The 21,078-nt window shown below is 36.5% G+C and overlaps 1 protein-coding gene across 17 annotated transcripts in view; it reads right to left on the reverse strand.

The window, feature by feature from the left end:
- ADGRL2 (adhesion G protein-coupled receptor L2) overlaps nucleotides 1-21,078 on the reverse strand; it is a 195,250-nt gene that overhangs the window by 67,487 nt on the left and 106,685 nt on the right. For all 17 annotated transcript variants that reach the window (XM_073357234.1, XM_073357237.1, XM_073357249.1 and 14 more), the window contains exon 4: nucleotides 2,211-2,320. In XM_073357234.1, the coding sequence (XP_073213335.1) occupies nucleotides 2,211-2,320 (110 nt within the window). The remainder of the gene's footprint in view (nucleotides 1-2,210; nucleotides 2,321-21,078) is intronic.

Consider the following 21,078-nt stretch of genomic DNA (forward strand, 5'->3'; position numbering starts at 1 on the left):
CAGCCCAGAAGGGAGAGAACACTAGAACTGATAAATGCATTTTTGTTGGGCATCAGAGAGAAGTAGTTTTGGAAATATAGGGATAGATGTCGGGAAGTAATCAGAGGGAAGAGAAAAAATGGGAAGGGATAGTGAAACATCACAAGGTTAGGGTAAGCCTTTGAATGGTAAAGCTTATCCGGACTGATTCATCAAATCTTCTGGGGGTTGTCAATAGGATAATTCCTGTGACAATGTTGTAACTACTCCTGGTGGTCACCACTATGCAAGCTGCAGTTACAACTTCCTAATCTTCACTTGGGGGGGGGGGGGGGGGGAGGATATCTATCCATCTATCTCCAGAGTCCAGGATAATTAATAATAACAGAATAATTCACAAGGGGCGTCAATGGAATTAAACAAAGCAAACATTTTAAGGAATAGAACGGCTACAAGTTAGAGTTCAGCGTAGGCTGCGTTGTGGCACTATACTTCTGATAACTGAAAAAGAAAAGTCCCTGTAGATAGGAATACCCAATCAGTAGAATATATCCACACATGTCTCCCTAAAACAGCATAGAAAATTGTTTTAAAGTTTGATAATATTTGCATAATACTTTTCTCTCTAGATTGGCCTACTGGAACTGGCTCCATGGAAAAAATAACCTTTTGGCATTTGATTGACCTCATGCTTTGGAATAAGATGCACTGCCCTTTTTCTAGGAATTTGGGAACAGAAATTGTGCTGAAGTAAAAATGACTTTAATTAAACAAAATAATATTGGTTAGACTGGGACAAAACGTAACTCCTCAAAAGTGGGACAAGAAAAAAGGTTACAACGAGTCACCAATATTACACATGGGAGGAAAGGTACCAATGAGCAGTGTATAAAGTAGGCGTCCAACCTACAAAGGGTATAGAAAAAGATCATAAAGCATCCATATCACAACACCACAAAAATACACAGCAGGGATGAAAACAAGAGGTGATCTGTGTTTGGCCTTTAACGGATGCTGAATAAAGCTAAAGTAGTGAAGCAATATAGAGCACTGTTTTGGTTTAAGAAGTTTGCATTTCAAAACAATGTGCAAAAACCAATATGGACAGTTTTGGCATGGCTTTACTTATGCGAGAACTCATTCCCTTTTGTTTCTGATGTGTATTTTCTGCTACTTGGGAGTGTTTTGTATCTGAAACAAGCTTTGTTTTTTGTCCAAATGAAAGTTTCGGTTTTGGTTTGAGATCAAGAACATTAACCTTAAAAACTGTTAGAATTTATGAAACAAGCACTGTATTGCTATACTTCACACTGCAAGCATGGCCATTTCTCTGCTGGATTAAAGGAAGAGGGAGAAGTCACTCCAAAGAGTGATCTTAAGAAGAAATGAAAACAGGTGAAAGTGTTGAATTAGCGTAACTTTTAAAAACTGAAACACTCTTCAGTTAAAAAAACCCACAATTTTAATTATAAATGTAAATACTCCTGAATTCTGGCATTAGAAAGAACATTGTGCAAAACTGCTGTAGTGCCACGGACTACTGATTTTTCATTCTTGGTATTAAATTTTAAAATATTATTTTTGAAAGATTATTTCCAGTCACAAAACAAATTCTTTCATTTATGTTAAAGATGAATGTCTATTTATTTTTCCTATGTGTTACTAAGAGATATTTTTTCAATTTATTAATAAATTATTAATTTTGAATTCATGTGCACTTGTGAATGTGCAACTTAACCTGAAAGCACAAAGCTTTCTTGCAAAATTTAATAATAACTGAGACACTTGCCTCCAATACCTCTGTAGTGGGTTCTGTCATACACCCAAGGTAACCACACAGCAGGTAGCCTTTCAAGTTGGTAATGATTAAAATTGAAGTCAATTCCTTCTTTAGAAAACTGTGAGCCAAACCAATTTGTCAGCAACTGGTATTGGGCAAAAGAACAAATTTCTATCTGGCCTACTGAATAGCTAATTCAAGTTTGTTTCTTGAAAAACAGTAGCCTTAAAAGCCAAACACTCAAGAACACAGACAGACACTTGGCCAGCATCACACTATGGCTTCCTTCCACACTTCGTGAAGCTAATTGGAGGCCCTAGTCTGTAAGTGCTCTGCATGCATAATGGTTCTGTAGGCCATAGACATATGCTTCTTTTGCATGTAGTAGTGCTCCAGCATTAAGTGTGAAGGCTGGAGGAAGTGAACAAGAACCAAAAAAGTTTATACTTACTGTAAGGAACACATTCATACTGAACTTCAAGATATTTGTACGTTCCAGGACAAGGATCAGGAAACACGTCTGACCCAGTAACTACTATACACTGTGTTCGGTTGTTGCACCTGTAAAGGGGACAAGAAGTAAGCTAATTAATTTAAAATGAGATTTTAGTTTGCAAGTTTATACCAAAACAGTGTAATGCAGAGCAGACTCCTTTCATACGTGGGCAATCCAGTCAATAAGGAAACAGAAATAATTAATATTAGATCAGTCAACAGCCATAAATGAAGTGTCAAGATAATATTTCAGTTCAAGCTTCATACACTTAGATCTGGGAGTCAATGTTACTCCAAATATTAACTCCTCCCCTTTGACTGAGGTAACTACACAGCTGGCTCCATACTGATACTCAATAAAGCATGTAATAAATAAATATGGTACATTGTTTCAATGTGAGATGTTTGCAAATTAAAACAGCTCTAAGTAACCAATATGAATAGTACTGACATGGCTTTGCTTATGCCAGAATCAATTCCTTTGCTCTTTAGACATGTACACGCTACTGAATGTTTCTGCATCTCAGACAAGCTTTGTTTTCTGTACCAAAAGAGAGCTGTGATTTTGGTTTGAGGGTTTACTACAGATCAAGAACATGAACTTTCAAACTCATAGAAGTTTAAGGAACAATTGATGTATTGCTAAACTTCCCAGTGAAAACATGGCCATTTCTCTGTAGGTTATAGGAAGTAGGAGAAGTCACTGCAAAGAATGACCGGATGAGGATATTTTAAAATAACAATTAAAACTGCTGAATCGTCAGAGAGTTGTTTAAACTGAAATTTAACAATTTCTCCAAATTAGGGCCTTCCTGTTCTCCTATGCCTTGTGTGAGGGATTGGGGAAGTCGAAAAAGGAATGTAGCCCAAACTATGATGAGGGACTGGCCAGGCCAAATTTGTGTCATTGACATGCAACCTGACACATAGAATCACAGCTCCACTCCCTCAAATATGGCCTGGCCAGCCCCCCATCATCGTGACAGAGAGGCAGCTGGTCCAAACCTGTCAGCACTGTGACTCCGTGCACCAGATTGCAATGCCTGGAGTGGGGAGCTGAACCCAGCTAGAACTGCAAGAGCTCTGGATGAGTGCAAGGTGAGCATTCCTATCCTCCCATCAGCAGGACCCAACCCGATCCCCCAGCCTCCCATCCAACCTTTTGGCCCATTGTGGCGACCCAATTTTGGGTTGTGACCCAAGTAGTTGAGAAACCCTGGACTCAACTACTTCTATGCCAGTAAAGGTACTCCGCAGACATACAGATAGGCAGTATGGGAAGATTGCACTTTTGCTACCTGCTATTGGACATATGGAGACTTCAATCTCTAGGACGGACACTTTCTCTTAAAAAAAAAAAAAAGTGCTGTCCTTATGATAAGTCATTAATATGTGATTCTTTTTACCCACCACTTTTTCAAGTATCTTTTGAAGAAGAGGAAGGGTTAAATGCTGGTATCTTGGCCAACATTTCTCCTCTCCATAAAATTATGTCTATATCTATAATGGCTGATCTGATCATTTATTTATTTAGATTTATACAAAAAAATAAAAGGGGTATCTATCCAAGGATCTAGGTGCCGCTGCCAAAAGTGACAAATAAAATTAAACAAACAGATTACCAAACTGACATAGTCACCACTCTAATTATTACTTCATCATTTTGAGATGCCATGAAAATTGAGTGTGTGATACACAGCCAAATTCTATTACACTAATAGAATCTGTGCAACAAAGTCTCTCTGTCTTGCTCTCTTCTCCTTCACCTGCCATCCTGTTGAGACAGAGAAACCCCTATTCTGAAAGCTGCTAGCTCACGGGGATTTCCAACCTCAAATAGATATGGAAATAAAGGTACTGCTAATTGGTAAAAATGTATTAGACACCATTAGAGAAGGAATGTCATTAATAATTAACTTGAAGTACATTCATTGTAACCGATGTCGTCTTTTCTAACCAGTATATTGTCAGCTTGGTCCATCTATCCAAATCTATTTTAAAATTGTTCTAGCTATAGGCCAGTCATTAAATTTGTATAGTTTTCTGGAATGTGGGAGTACTTGAGTGTTCTGTGTCCACCTACATTTACAGTTCCCTTACATAGTTTTCTGATGCTCATTTGTGAATTCTCTGATTTTTTATATATCCCAAAATCTTAATTTTTAAAAACACATTGGGACTTTATATTGGAAGGTCCCTTAAAAATTAACAGGCCTAGACAGTTTGAGTCTTAGTCTACACTACCAACTGATATGGATTTTCCACATTCCTGAGTGACACAGTTATACAGACCTAACCCCCAGTGTTGTGCTGACAGGAGGGATTCTTCCTTCAACATAGCTACCACCTCTTGAGGAGGTGAAGTACCTACGTCAATGGGAGAAGCTCTCCCATCAGCTTATGTAGCATCTTCACTCAGTGCCGCAGCTGCACCGCTGCAGCACTACAAGTGTAGACAAGCCCTCAGTGTAGCATCATCTGAGCACAGAGACTAATTTCTGCTAAACGCCACTTTTGTACGCAGTTTCCGCTTTTTTATCTTTGTTAAATACACCACGAGAACAAAGAGGGGAGATACTATGCATCCTTGTTACAGCTCCAAATCAATCCTCATTATCTGACAACAGCAACAAAATCATTACTGCAACTCAGAAATTTGGAGACAAAATTTTGTTCCACTCAAAACTTCCTATAAAAAATACCTAAAAAACGCACTCAACTCATTAAAGGACCTTCTGAAGTCTTAAAAACAAAATGCTGGAGTCATAAAAACAAAATGGATTCTTAAGAGTCTGATTCCTAGGCTGCATGACTCATCTGCAACTTCCACTGACTTCCTATAGAGATGGAGTTCACTTTTATTTTATTATTTCATTTTATTAAGTTGTACAAGAATAAGTAATATGTTATATCAGGAATTATGGATGGTGCTTTTCAATTATTTTCTAGTTTGCTGAGAAAAGCATTTAAAAGAAAAACGCTTTTAAAAGGCCCTGAATCCCACTCTTTCCTGAACATTTCAGGTTTTTTCCAGTGAACAGGAATAACACCCTTTTACATTTTCAACATAAAATGTATATAAAATATTAATAATTACCAAGAAAAAATAATTTTAGCCTCCAGAGACTGTCACGCTAAATAATTAAGACGTAACAGTAACATTTAAGGCACCCACAATATTTACAAAGACTTATGAAACAATGAATTTGTCACTTACAAGCAAATAAACCTGATTTGTGCAAGCTTTATATAAATGCAGTGATAGCTGATTTGTAAAAACTAGTATTCATTTGTAAAAAAAATGAATTAAATTAGAAACCCTAGTTAAGCAGAGATTAACTGCAGTGCTGAAGGAATGACTACTTAGCCTGTTATGTTAAGAAAGGCAAGAATTTTCCAGGAGGAAACGTAAGTAGTACACTACTAGCCTGCTGGAGTATAATGTTAAGGTGTAATTGTGTACTCTACCAATGCCTTTTCTCCATCCTTTTACTATGAATGAAAAGGTTAATTTTCATAATGCAGAGATGTCACTTATGGTAATCTGAAATCAAACACAGAGTTAAATTAACAGTTACAGAACAATGTTGAACTCTATTCACCTCAGGAGGACAATTGTACAAATGTAGGAATGGCCCCTTCACAGATCAGATGAAAATAAGAGAAAATGGTAAATGAAACAAGTGGCAGTATGGCTACAGCAAGTATTTTACCCACCACAAATCTCTCCCTGTACTATATGTTACCTTCATGTGTTCAGCTTTAAAGACAGCTGTACTTTCCATGCTAATTTGTTTGCATTTAAACTCTAATCTTGACTTGTACAATTCCCAACAAATTGCTTCTGCTCTTCTTTTGATTACCTTATGCTCATTATTATACTTTACCAAGTGCAAAGTATGGAGATGAGATTCCTCGTGTAATGTATTGTGTGAGGTGTTTTAATCAATAGTCTTATTTTGCTGATTAAGCAGGGGCTTCTGTTTTGGCAAGATAACATTAGTTTCTTCTGTCATACTCCAAAAGCCATTGGGAATCTTCAGCAGATCATTAGATATGCTACAATAAAGCTTTCGTACATTCTCTTTTCTTCCTTAAATTACTTCCTCACTGTCCTATCATTCTCCGTCACTGATGGCATTGCGTTATTATTACAGTTCCCCTGAAACATGCACTAGAGCTATGTCTCCAGGCCATAGAATGCCATTTTCAATTGAGGCTTCTGCTTGAAAATACAAATTAAGAAAATTTCATTATCTCCTGCCAAAGGCCATTATTCACCACTGTTCTAAGGAAGATTAAAAATGCAAAATCTGCCGACTTGAACAAATACTCCAGCATTAAAATGAAAAGCTCAGTAGATCATGGCAGAACCGGAAAACTGCAGTAGTACTGAAATTTGGAAAGTCATACACTGGCATGACTTTAACATTAGATGGCTCACACAGCTTGAATAAGGGGGAGGTCATATTTAAATATAATTTATAAGGTTCCTTTTAGTGGTTTCTGACATAGATATAGGTAATAATTCCCATTTATCAACTTCTCTTTCCAAAGCTGCGTGTTTTGAGCATATAATCTAACAAGTATAATAATGTACCATAAAAAAACCAATGGCATGTCAAAGAGGACAAAAGTTCAGGTCAAAACTCTCAGGTTATCAGAAAATTTTTGTCCATGTATTCTTAATTCTGGATATTTTTTGTGAACACAACTTTTCATGAAGAAAATATGTAATACTGAGCAGTCATTATCAGTACACAGACAACACAAACATACAAAACAGTTAAATGATAAATAGATAAAAGAATAAAACTATTTTTATAATGTTTTAGAAACTGAAAATCTGATTTCTTTGTGCCTCACACTGATAACCAATTGATTACATACTTTATAGGGCTCTATCTTGCATGGTAATATGCTCCTGCATATTGCCTACAGCAGCCTGTTTGCATTCACTTGAGGGATGAAAGCAGACTGAGTTGTAGCACGAGCTGCTTCACATGCTGCTCCTGCTCATTTCCCCACCCCTTGTGCCTTAGGTAATGAAGAATGGATGGGATTGATGGATGTGTTATCGCCACAGCAGAGATATATCCCACATGTTGCATTGCAACAACATCTTTTTAAATAGAAAAAATACTACAGACCCAGATTTCAGAGTAACAGCCGTGTTAGTCTGTATTCGCAAAAAGAAAAGGAGGACTTGTGGCACCTTAGAGACGAACCAAGCTTATGCTCAAATAAATTGGTTAGTCTCTAAGGTGCCACAAGTCCTCCTTTTCTTTTTACAGACCCAGAGCCTACCTTTAGAGATACTCCTGATAGGCCTGCAAGTGAGATGTCCAATGCATTTGCATTTTCACATGCGCAATGGTTGTGCTAACTTTCCCAATATTAATATGTAAATTACATGTATGTAACACCATGTTTTGGAGCATATAATCTAAAAAATTCAAATTCAAATATAAGCATTAGCAGTAGTTTACATGGGAAGAGGCATGGACTAATACTTTGAGAATCTGACTTAAATCAGTAACTCCCAAATTCTAATTCCAGCTAGAATATGACTCAAGTCAGCAACTCCCAAATTCTAATTCCCCAGCTCTCATGATGACTGCTTTTGTGTCTTCAACAGGTCACTTATTCACGCTGCTTTAGTATTCTCAGGTGTAAAATGGGGATATCAATTTAAATGAGTCGTCAGGGATGTGGGGATAACAGAAATTAATTAAGGCCCTGATCCTGCAAAAACTTATGCACCTGATTAATTTTACACACTAGAAGTAGCCCCATTGCAGTCAAGGCTCTATATTCAGTCACTGGGATGACTCTTGGTGAGTAAAGTTATGGGGGAAGATAAATCTTTTCAGGACTGCCTAACATCTCTGGAGATGTCAAGCACTATTTAATTGCTAGTTTTTTCTAATTTAGCCTTACAAAGTTACATAGACAACACGTACATAAAGTAGCAAGAATATTATATTCTTAGGATACAAAGTTTTTAAAATACATAAACTTTACTACATACTATGACTAATACTTTACTATATGCTATATGATACCTAAACAGTTAGTAAACTGAGTTTATTCTAATCCCGAAGAGTAGGGAGAAATTGTCAAGAAAGAAAGCCCTAAAGAACCAATATTAGCTTTGGCCGTTGAGCTCAGGTTTGAAGAGGTGAGTGGCAGTCATTGTTGGAACATCAATGTTGCTATAGAAATAGAAATAATACAACAGTGAACACATGCAGAGAGGGTGAATATCTCCCCCTGCCTGCAAAGCACAACCCTCTGACAGACTGATATGTGACTGCATACCTGGCTTTTTATGAAGTGAGCTGTAGCTCACGAAAGCTCATGCTCAAATAAATTGGTTAGTCTCTAAGGTGCCACAAGTACTCCTTTTCTTTTTGCGAATACAGACTAACACGGCTGTTACTCTGAAACCTTTAAAAGTACAGTATGCCTCACTGGCAATTTTCTTACTACTGTGTATAGGACTCCTTCGTTTGCAAGATAGTAACCCCTAAGATTATTCCTTTAAAGGAAAAGAGCACCCACTTTACTCAGCTCAAAGGGAAACCAGAAATCTACCTGCTTTGATGTTGGTTTTAACAATGAGGAGAAAAATGGGAGATGGATGTGCACATATGAGAACAGAATCTGGCCCTTAGCAATTTGCTTAAATGTTAGAGATCTTTCTGGCTCTTATTAAGGTAGTCCAGAAATTGGTCTGCAGACTCACATTGCTGGCCTCATAATTTATATCACGCCTTGGCCAGTCTGAATGAAAAACATTTTGAAAGAATACATTTTTGTAGTCCTTTTTTTGGTTTTGTTTTTCAGACCGTTGATTACTATCCACAATTCTGACACTACTGGGTTGAGAAAAATATAATATTGATGATTTGTTGAGTCTTACTAATTACTAAGTCAACATAACATTAGGAAGCTAAATGCTGTGTAATTAATATGGCAAAAGGAGATGTTCCATAGTAACGTTCCCATTTGTCACATAAATATGAAGTCATAATTCATAAGTAATATCTGTTGCCTGTTACATTGTAATCTTGTAGGACTCTCAGGATTAAAACCATTAAGATTTAACAATTGCTTTGAAGGATAAACATTCAAATTTGTTAAATTACAAGAAAAAGTGCATCTCCCACAATCTCCTTCATAGGATTATCTCCTCTGATTCAATATCGATAGATGCATATTAGATTTGTATGCTGAAATAAGCCTAGTTTTTCTTGATTTCAACCTCACACTTTTAACAATTTTTAACGTGTTGACCCAGCTGCTTTTTAGTATTCATGTTTTCAAATTTCAAAGCAGCCAAATGTTAGAAAGGGGAAACTTTAAACTATTCTTAATTACTCACAGATAATTTATCAAATAGATTACTCTTGCTACTATTCGTTCCTATTTTAGTGCTCTGTTTATTGACGTGAATGCCAATATTATAGGAACACCATAAACTTGATATCAAGTCAATTAAAACATGAGTTAAAAGGGTTTTCAGGTATTACATTTGTCCCTAGTTTCTCTGCCAATTTTGTGGTTTTACAAACACATTTTCCTATTTTTAAAAAACGCTTCTCTCTCCCTTTTTGCTGTGGAAAAGACCTACTAAAACAGGGGACAATAATGATCTAACTGGCTATGCTCTATACAGGAGATACAGTGAAACTAACTATACACAAAGTGTAGTTAGGTATACAAAGAACGCAAAATAAAATAATTCCTTTTTTTTAAATATCTTTTACGTATAATAATTTTAGGTATTACTTATAAATCTAATATAAAATAAAATAGTTTCTAGTCCTCAGATGAAGAATGATCTTAAGTAGACCATGTCTCCTTTATTTTAGAAGGCTAAATTCTTGCAATGAATTCGAGCTGTGCATGCAAACAAAAAAAGGGAAGTGTGACAGCATAAAGAAGAAATCAGCTATGTACTAAATAGGATTTCCGCTGCATTTCTGGCTGGGGTTGGGGAGCTGAAATAAAAACACATACATGTTTATTTGTTGCAAGTGAGAGCACAGCAAAGGGAGAATGGCAGTGTAAGTTTCGTAAAGGACAATCCTAAACATAAGCAGACCCTGATTAACAGACGCCCTGTACAAAGCACCCAAGTAAACCACTTCACCACTGAAAAGGAGTAAATAACACACAGGTGTGCTTATCTAACTATGTAAGCTAAGTATTATCAAAGTATTTGAATAAGTGACACAGATTATCCTCATTTGCCCTTCCCCACAGGTACTGGATAATTTTTCTCCCCATCTTTTTTTCCAACTCTTTTCCTCTGCTTAATGGCGCAAGTAAGCTGTTTTTTTAGAGAAACACCTCTACTTGGGTGTAGATGTGCAGATATTCAGGCTAATGCTTACCAGGAGTCTCACAAAAAGCGGCACAGTTTTAGGTGCAGGCATTGTCTTTCGGAAGCTATGCAGGTTTCAGAAGAGGATTTGGTGCTACTGCAGTCACATCACATTCTAATGTTAATTTCTAACATGCAACACTATAGTACAAAATACAAAAAGTGGAGGGAAGGGAAAAAACCTAACCCCGATTTCTCTCTCTCATGCATAGTGCTGTAATGAACACACAAAGATAAAAAGCACCAGATGATAGTAAAAATTATTTTATTTTAATTAAATTATTAAATTAAATTATTAAATTATTTTAATTTCTGCACCCTGTAATTCTTTTTTATCCATGGGCTGGCATTTACCATTTTCATAATGTGGTTAAGGTTTTACAATTTAAGATTGCTTCCTATTCGCTTCAATGTGATTCTCTGAGTAATATATATTGTACCATGAATTATGAAAGTATGCATAGATTTATTCTACAAGTTAACTTGTATAGATCTTTAATGCATCTTAATATTGCCCCCAAAATTCCCCTTAATTACTAATATAAGCAATTTTAAAGTTATAATGGTTATTTGTTAATACAACTTCTGATACTTCAGGCACTTTGATAATTTCTTACAATTTGACTGGACATTTGGGTCAGTTTAGTGCAAATTAGGTTTGATTCACTCAGGGTCTTATTAATCTAGCACAATTCTCGTTTGTAGAACTGCATACTCAACACAAATTTACGTTAGTTTTAGTAGGACAGTAAGCCTTATTTATGTACAGAGCAGGCCACTGAGACCAGGCTGAATTCACAGGGTCACCAGGTCTCACTATACAGTGGAGAGAAGAGCATAATTCCAAAATTAAAAAAAACCCTAACTGGTCTTTAAACATCAATATTGTGTTCATAATTTCAAAACTTCCTCTTGAATAATTAAAAAAATATTTTGACCTGTATCAATTAGGAGCAATTATGTATAAAAATGTTCACCTACTGCAGTTTGCACATAGAGAAATGATCACATTTTTAACAAGGGAAATGGAAAATCGCGATGGGATGCCCTAGTTAGATTAAATTAGCAAGAAACTTGTTACCAGAACATATAAAAGATACAGCATAATAAGATATGACCTTGCAAAGGAACCTTGGAGCCAATCTATGATATTCTTCCCCCCATAACCCTTGCTAATTATCTGCGAAGTTAGCGACCCTTTTGTGGCAGGTTATTTTTCTTCAAATAGTGGAAGTATTTTGGCTTTTAAATATTTAATTAGTCTTATGATATAAGAATTGTTGCACATACCAAGTGATTCAATTTTCAGACTGTACTCCTCCTAATTATGCTCAGATTTAGGTTGGTCATCCCAAACCTCTCGCTCTTCTAATTATTTACTCCTTAAAGATCGTTCAGTGGAGAAATATTTTTCACCCTTATGGCTCTTCCTTTCCACAAACGGCTTTTCTGGTCCGTTAATTACCCACTCAGAGGATTAGAATTTGTAATAATGCAAAAGAACCTGCATGTACGATGAGTTTTACTGGGTGAAAAAGAATAAATTGTTTTCAGTAAACCTGCCCTGGGGAACAACCCCTTTTTGGTTATGATTTTCATCAACAAAGGCACTGTGCCATCACTAGGTATCTGCTGATTCCACAGGGTTATGGCAGCGATTCATGTGCGCAGCTGAACAGACCTCCAGAGGCAAAATGCATAGCAAGAGTTGAAATCTTATGCCCCAAGATAACTAATTTCATCACTTCCTTTTATTTTACTTTTTGAAAGGTTCTCATTAGACTGCAATCTGACATCAACATAGCATAGTCCTTTTTTAAACCGTCTCTTCACGTTTCGCTCTGGGTTTTATGGCTGTGTAGGTATATATGTTGAGCTGATGACTAAAAACAAAATTAGAGCCCCTTGATTTCATTTGCTGATTTCTTGTCCCAATATGGTTTAAAACTTGAGACAGAAGTGCTGTCTCTTGTAGGGTCTTTAATCAACTCCGTAACAGTGGTGTCATTTTTATTAAAATGTATCTCAAAGTCCTTACTACAAGTACTTTCTTTTATTCAGAGAGGAAAGCCTGTCACAAAAGCACAGTTATTCATTATCCACAATGATGTCTGAATCTAATTATCATCTGGAAAGCTCACACGGCTTCCAGGTACAGAACTTCCTCAGCAAAGGTATCTTCCCACTCTTCTAACTCAAGAAAGATAGTGCTACCTTTCCCCCCCCCCCACTCTTTTTTGATCTGCAGTTCAGATTAAATTACTTGTTTAAACTGTTTTTTCTGAATCCTAGTGTGCCCAGTCTTAATCCAATGAAGTAGGGTGGATTTTTGTTTGTTTGCTTTTACATTTGCAGAAATGGGTGTCTTGTGATTTTTACATATCAAATCAAGCAGGCTCACCTGCATAAGAAATGCATGAGAAAATTCTCTAGCTCATCTCTATCAACTTGGAGCTAATCTTTAATTGTGACAGAAATAGTCATAATCTAATCCTTGTATCAAACTACCTACCACTGCAGGAGTCTCATGTGTTTGCACAATTAAAACCCCCATGTTAGCTGTGTATAATACTGCATTACATTTAATGCAAATCCTTTTCTATTGAAATTAGAATTGAGCTGACAGCAGGAAGTGGCTGATAAAAAAGCAACAAGGCACTGCTGATGGCATTCATGATAACTGAACACTAACTCATATGTATTCTGTCTACAGCATATTAACAAAGTGCTCTTTTTTAAATGTGACTCCAGGAGGTGTCCTTTTGCTATATCTGTCACAAAGGCAGTGAAATTATCTAAGAAAGCTAAATATACAAAGTAAATGACGGTTTTCATACCCATCTGTGATGCTGGCACTAGAATAATACACTGAAGGCATTATCTGTGCTGCTACATTTTAGATAAGAAAACACCTACAGCTTTGGAAGCATAATAGTACAGCTGAGTTCACCGTGTATAAGAAATGAAGTTAACATCAGAAAGATGATGGGTAGAGAACTGGTAGAGAACTCTTAAATGAGAAAATAATTGAGTCCAACATGTCTTGTTGTTAAACAGAAACACAGTCTCATACAAATCCCGGGGTTAGGGAACACAGTTTGATTTATGATGAACCAATTGTTTCACAGTGCTGATAAAATGCTTAGATTAAATACATTTTCAAAATCACTGTCCCTTCAGCTAAAAGTCAGAAAGAGAACGTTGGAAGTATTGGACGTAATGAACAATAAGGTTAAAGGATCTTAATTGCACAGACTATCACCAATAATTTAATATGGAAGCTTTTGCACAAGGAAAAAGTACATATCTTGTCAGATGAGATATTATATGATTTTAATAAATATTAAGGTCTCTCATTGCAAGATGTTAACTAAGAGAGTTTGGGCAGGGACACAGGGTTCTTGTTGCATCTAGCAAAGGTCTGAGATTATAATATCCCCTACATTTGTTCAAAGAAATGCTTTTTTTAATCCCTAATTCATCTTTTAAGGTTTTTAGAGACTATGTATGTATTAAGATATCAAAATTGTAGGTATAACTGCATATTTTAGTGACAAACTTGAAAAAATATATGACTGCAGATAGTAAATTTGAAGTGCAGGATTCTGTACCATAGTTGTGTTATGAAACAGATTTGACACTGCAAATGTATATGAGATAAGAATTCCCCTCTTTGATATTTCCCAAGCAAACTAAAAATATTACACAGAGTACTGAGTAACATATTCAGTCTATGCTACACTCTAAGACTGCATTAACTTCATAGCAGTAACTTGTTTTATAGGCTCAGTTCATCATGACCTATAAAATGTTAGGTTGAAGTGCTTTAAATATCTGCTAACACCATGTGCAAGTCTGGGAGTACAAAGCAGTGTGCTGTGATGCGGCAAAGACAGTACTCTTCTGAGAAACTAGCATGCACTCTTATGTCACTGATATAAACAGGGTGAGCATGTTAAATAATGTATGACACAGACAGCAAATCTTTATAAGAAACTGAAGTTCTAGTTAGGATTTTTAGTTTTGTTTTAGCATTGAGATATTTTTAATCTTCTACAAACACCCTAAAAAGTCAGATTTCACTGTAAATTTAATAATTTATATATACATTTAGTATATTCAAGGTTATTACATTTCATAAAAGAACACTTTGTGGCTCCAATTTAATTTGTGGGTCCAGATTTGGAGGGGGTGTGTGTATCATTGGTCTATACTACATAAAAAAAAGGATAAAGACTGGAATTACTATGTCTTTTAGTAATCATGGACAATTTATTAAGTAATTAGTTGCAACTTCATTATTAAAAAAAAAAAAAAGAAATTCTGTAACATCATACTGTTGCCCATAGCTTTGGCCCTTAAACTTTTTCACTTCAGTAACCTCATTAATGTCAAAATGCCATCAGAATGTCTGCCCAATTTAAGACTATATAGCTTGGGCAAATGCAAGATCTATGGGGTTCAATAAAAGATGTTTTCTTATTGCATTGAACTAGAAAGCTTAATTGTAATACAAAGATTAGAGTGCTCTTTAAGTAGGGGATCAATCTGTGGAAGAAATAAACTTCCAGAATGTGAAATGAGTACATTTCTATATTACACTGTAGCCACTTTTTAACTTCTAAATCCTTGTTTTTCTTTCTTTTCTTCTCCTCCCAGCTAAATTCTCTTACTGTAATAATTCTTCTAAATTCTATAGCAGTAAATAACAGCATTATTAACACTGAAAGCTTTTTAGATGATGTCACTGCCAGCACTAATTTCATAACACTAAAAAGTTCTCATAATTCTACTTAAACATATTGTTCAGTTCACACTAATCTCTGTTAATTTAAGATCTACACTCGCCCTATCAATACTCATCTTCATGTACTTTTTTTTTTTAAACATGTCAATCCTGCTTACTAAGTGATATTCAACAGATTTCCTATAGCGCAATGAATCTTAACAGGCCACTTTTAATTGCTTCACACAGGAAACCACATTACTATTAATTCCACAGCAACGGTATAAAATAAAACCATTGCTTCTCAAGCTCGAGAGCAATTAGACCTCTCGGCTATTTGGCTAACTCTGCTTCATGATACCCAGTGCAGTTAATTATATTTTTTGATGTTAATAGTCTCTGGCAGTTTCAAGCATAACTCCTCTTTGATGAATATTTAAATTATATTTGAATAAAAAAAACCTTGGTTACATTTCCTATTCAGCAGTCATCATAGCTTAATAAAGGTCGCCTCAGCAAATGTTGAGATAAATGTCTATGTGAACACATGTATAAAAATCCTAAATCAATTTATCAGATAATTTAGCTGTTTTGACTAGTACTGTAGTGAATCTAACCAAACTGTTCATGGAAATATAAAAATAAACGGTCTTATTCTCTTATAGTGATATTTTATGACCCAAAAATTGCCTTAGCTATTTATAAACATGTTCTTTTTATCTATTAAATATATGAGAATATAAATTATCAATGAGAACATCTCAGGGCTGGACCAGAAAGTCACCAAGTGAACAGAAAGTATACAAATTATCTAAAATAATGAATGGAAAGCTAAAAATTCAATGCATTGGGGGTAAAATAAATGTTGTCTCAGCCAAGTTCTCACTGTCATTAATCCACCAAATAATGTGGCTAAATAACTTAATCATAACAATATGTATAGTAAGTGATACAATCTGCATAAGAGATTTTACATACATTAGTGAACTCACTACAGGAATGCTGGACGGGGCCCTAAATCTGTAATAAAGCGATAGAATCTGAAACATACTTCTCATATAATGTGTGCATACAATACTGCAAATGAATATACTGCACAGAGTGATATAAAAATATGCCCCAAAACACATATACACCAATCTACCAAATAAAAACATACAGTGATACAAGGAAAAAATTTGATCATAACTTTTGTTAGTGACAGGAAATAAAGACAGCTTAAATAAAAGATCCCATATTACAAAATAAAATATCTATAAGCAGTTTAATAATGTATCCCAATTTAATTTTAAGTCAAATTCATTCTTACTGAAGTTTCCCAAATAGGTAGCCTATTCTAATAAGTTTAGGAAAAGTTGTTACTTTCGCAGACTGTCCATTTCTTAAGACAATTACAATGCCAGAGATCAATCTTCAAATCACATGCTGCAAAAAACAACTACAGAACACATCACAAAGTGAATAAATTTACACTGATAGTTGTCTCACTTCACCCGACTGCTTTTCAGACTTAATAAACTGAGGCTTTTTGTATCTAGGCTGTTAAAAGATACTGTGAGAGAATGATCTGAACCATTACAGCTATACAAATATTGTTCTTTCTTAAATGAATAAACCAAGCTTACCAGTTTTTAATTTAAAATTAATGGTAGCAAAAATGAACACTGTCAAGTAAGGTTTTTTATCATCCCATGGGCATGACTGCTTTTTCCTCTACTAATGCAGCATATTCAGTGGACTAAAGATTTTGGTGTGACTCATAAATATTCAGTGCTATACCACTCTATGATGAATAGCTTCATTCATAAAAAAGAGATTGTGCACTTGGGTCATTGTATGGCTTCTGTTTTTTTCCTTTTACCTGAGTCATAATTCACTATTGAGCCTCATACACAGAAGAAAAGCAAAATCCACAGAGCCACACAGCATTGGCTATGGTCAGAAACCCAATTTAAGTATGAGGAGCCCTTTAACATCCACTTGAATAAATATACTCATGTGGGTGACTGTTTGCAGCATCAGGGCTTATGACTGTACATCTGCTTTTATGTGAGCAGTTTTTAAATAGCAGTCTAAAAGGGACTGGATGGCTTTGATAAACGTATGGTAAAGAAGTTGTGAAGACATTATCAGCAATCTGGTAATGAACACCAATGACATGCCAAAGCAAAATACAGACCGTATATTTTATACTCGGTCATTTACAATGGCAGCTTTGATGCACGTGCAATCAGGGCAGTAGTCATCCAAATTGATATCTGAAATACAGTGATCAAAATTACTACTTTTTGGATATAAAAATGAGAGCAAATATCCAAACTACCCAGGGAACAGAAACAGAAAAACGCAGGTTACATCATACTATGAGACACGTTGCACTACTGAATATCTTTAACAAAGTCAGCCCTCATCCACAAAAGGAATAGCTACAGTATTCATATAAAAGCACAAACAGCAGCAAGGGTCTGAGGAGTCCTTGTCTATGCCTGACAGATCCCCAAAAGAGAGATGCTTCATCCTCAACAACGCAACACCTTCTACAGATGAGGAGTTGACTATGAATTGTTGCCCATTATAATAGTTTTAAACTACATTAAGAAATGTAGTTTTGAAGCCAGGCTACACCTGGTCACAGAATCAAGCCTGAGACCTGTCAGAGGGAGTTAGGTTGAGATGCTCTAAAATGGTTTACTCTGGCAGAACATTCAATATGCGAACCTGGTTCTGAAACCAGTTTTGCGTTCCACGGGTGCAGACAGGGCTTAAGAAGCTGAAGTGTTTCATTCCGATGAGATTAATCAACAGGAATTGGCGAATGAAACTCCCTCCATCTAAGACTGGAGTCCAGGGAAAGATTTATTTCATTTCAATTAGAAAGAACCTGGCTTGTTTTCACTTGAAAGGAGATAATCTGATATGCCACTGTTTCTTTTGTAGACCTGACAAGCAAGGAACATATAGCAGCACATGCAGGATGTGTCTTCTGAGTGGAAGGGTATTTAATTTTTTTCTTTCAATGATATATCACACACACTGATATGTGGAATGTAAAAAATCATTGCATTGTTAGGAAAAGATTGAACATCTCTCTTTCCCGCTCTCTCTTTCCTCTGCAAATGAGTTACCATTTTCCATCATATTTGTGTGCTATCTTGCAGAGGAAGGGTAATATGCATGAAGGTAGTAAAACAAAAATTGTATTAAAGAATTTCTTCCTTTAGCACAGCTTTTGTGTCCCCTATTCTCCTACTTTTCTGTAGTAACATTTTATAAAGAAGGATTTTTGAAAGAGGGGAAGGTCCCTAATTTGACCTGTACCTTATGTACATCTACTCTTCTTATCTGTCACCTGGAAAACAAACCCATAGGATTCTTTGTGCATTTTTCTAAAACAAATTTCAGTGCTGTTAAATAAACAAAATACAATCACAGCTATCTAGCACTCATGAGGAGAAAAACAGTGTAACGGACACAAAGCTCAGGAAGTTTCAACCCAAAGTTTCCTACAATTTGTCCTTATTTAAAGATTTCCCCACAGATATCAGGATATCCATGGAGGACCAGGGCATCTGCATGGAGGCATAGAATCTGCACTACTCCCTGGCTCCTCAGCATCAGTGGCTTTTCATCTGGCTTTCTCTTGCTCCATCCAAACCCTTTTCACCACAACAGTACAGCCACTTACTTGTAGGCAGGGCTTCCAAAAGTTGTGTGAGAGGGAAAGAGATGGCTCTGGGGCTCATTCCCATTTCATCTTATAAAAACTACATCTTTCAAGTGGTATTTCCACAATTTCCCCACCTTCTGTGGAACTTTACTGAGGATACAATCAATGTTTTTTTCAGAGTAAGGAAACTAGCTCTCTCTTGTGACAATTATTTAGTTAAATGCTAGAATCCACTCTTTTTTAAAGAACACTCTCTGGCTATGTCTACACGGCCTCTCAGTTCAGACTATGGGGGTGTGAATCGCAGCACGCACGAACGTACTGCATAGTAACTCTTCTGTGGGGTTGCTACTGGAGCGAACTAAAAAGTACCCAGTTCACATTAACATAGTCCTCTTTGAAAGAAGACTTCGATAACATGAACTTTACTAGATACCTCTTACTTTGGGCCAACAGCATCCACGAGGAGTGAGTTACTTTGCAGCATGCTAGTACACACTTCAACTCACACCTTTGCTGTGTGAACTACGGGGCTGTGTAGGCAAGCCCTTACTTTATTTTTTGTTAGTTTCCCAACACACATTTGCATGTGAGTCACATATAATTTACTTGCACACATTTATTAGTAGACTCACTGAAATGTTATTTTAAGAAAAATAATTTTATCTAAACTTCTTTCATTTACAAAGGTATTCCAGTGTGGGCTAATTGTTGTATATGTGTATGTGTTCGCATGTGTTTTTAAGAGTGAAAAAGGTCACCCAGAGAGCACATTTAGCTAAGGATGATACAACTTTCTCTGCCTGATGTTTTTTGGGGAGGGGGGATTGCATACTTTTCTGAATCATTATGAAGATAAACCAAATTGGCACAGATTCTTATTAATGGCACAGTCCATTTACACCACTCTGGCAATATAAAGGAATGATAGGTGAGATTAAATGGAATTTACTTTAAGGCCCGTTTACATTGCCAGAGTTGTGTATGGGGCGTCTTAGTGTAAATGAGAGTCTGGCCCAGGGAGTCCAATATTATTAACAAAGGAAACTCTCACTTTTTTGTTGCAGTTCAAAAATAATCTGGATACCTTTTCTATTACCACTTTTTAAAAAATGGACAGGCTATTATGGTTGTGTGATAAATACCCTTTCAGTTGGTGCATTCCCAAGTTGCAACGTTCATACAGTTTTCTGATCATTTGTTATTTTTTCTTCTTTCAAAGGCCTATTTGAAACTATGTTCTTCATGGCACAATACAGACCAGATCGTAGAATATCAGGGTTTGTAGGGACCTCAGGAGGTCATATAGTCCAACCCCCTGCTCAAAGCAGGACCAATCCCCAACTAAATCATCCCAGCCAGGGATTTGTCAAGCCTGACCTTTAAAACTTCAAAGGAAGGAGATTCCACCACCTCCCTAGGTAACGCGTTCCAGTGCTTCACCACCCTCCTAGTGAAAAAGTTTTTCCTAATATCCAACCTAAACCTCCCCCCCTGCAACTTGAGACCATTACTCCTTGTTCTGTCATCTGCTACCACTGAGAGCAGTCTAGAGCCATCCTCTTTGGAACCCCCTTTCAGGTAGCTGAAAGCAGCTATCAAATCCCCCGATTCTTCTCTTCCACAGACTACACAATCCCAGTTCCCTCAGCCTCTCCTCATAACTCATGTGTTCCAGTCCCCTAATCATTTTTGTTGCCCTCCGCCGGACGTTTTCCAATTTTTCCACATCCTTCTTGTAGTGTGGGGCCCAAAACTGGACACAGTACTCCAGATGAGGCTCAACAATGTAAAATAGAGGGGAACGATCACGTCCCTTGATCTGTTGACAATGCCCCTACTTACACAGCCCAAAATGCCATTGGCCTTCTTGGCAACAAGGGCACACTGCTGACTCATATCCAGCTTCTCGTCCACTGTAACCCCTAGGTCCTTTTCTGCAGAACTGCTGCCTAGCCATTTGGTCCCTAGTCTGTAGCGGTGCATGGGATTCTTCCATCCTAAGTGCAGGACTCTGCACTTGTCCTCGTTGAACCTCA

This window comes from Lepidochelys kempii, chromosome 8 (assembly GCF_965140265.1).
Source record: "Lepidochelys kempii isolate rLepKem1 chromosome 8, rLepKem1.hap2, whole genome shotgun sequence".
NCBI classification, from domain to species: domain Eukaryota; kingdom Metazoa; phylum Chordata; order Testudines; family Cheloniidae; genus Lepidochelys; species Lepidochelys kempii.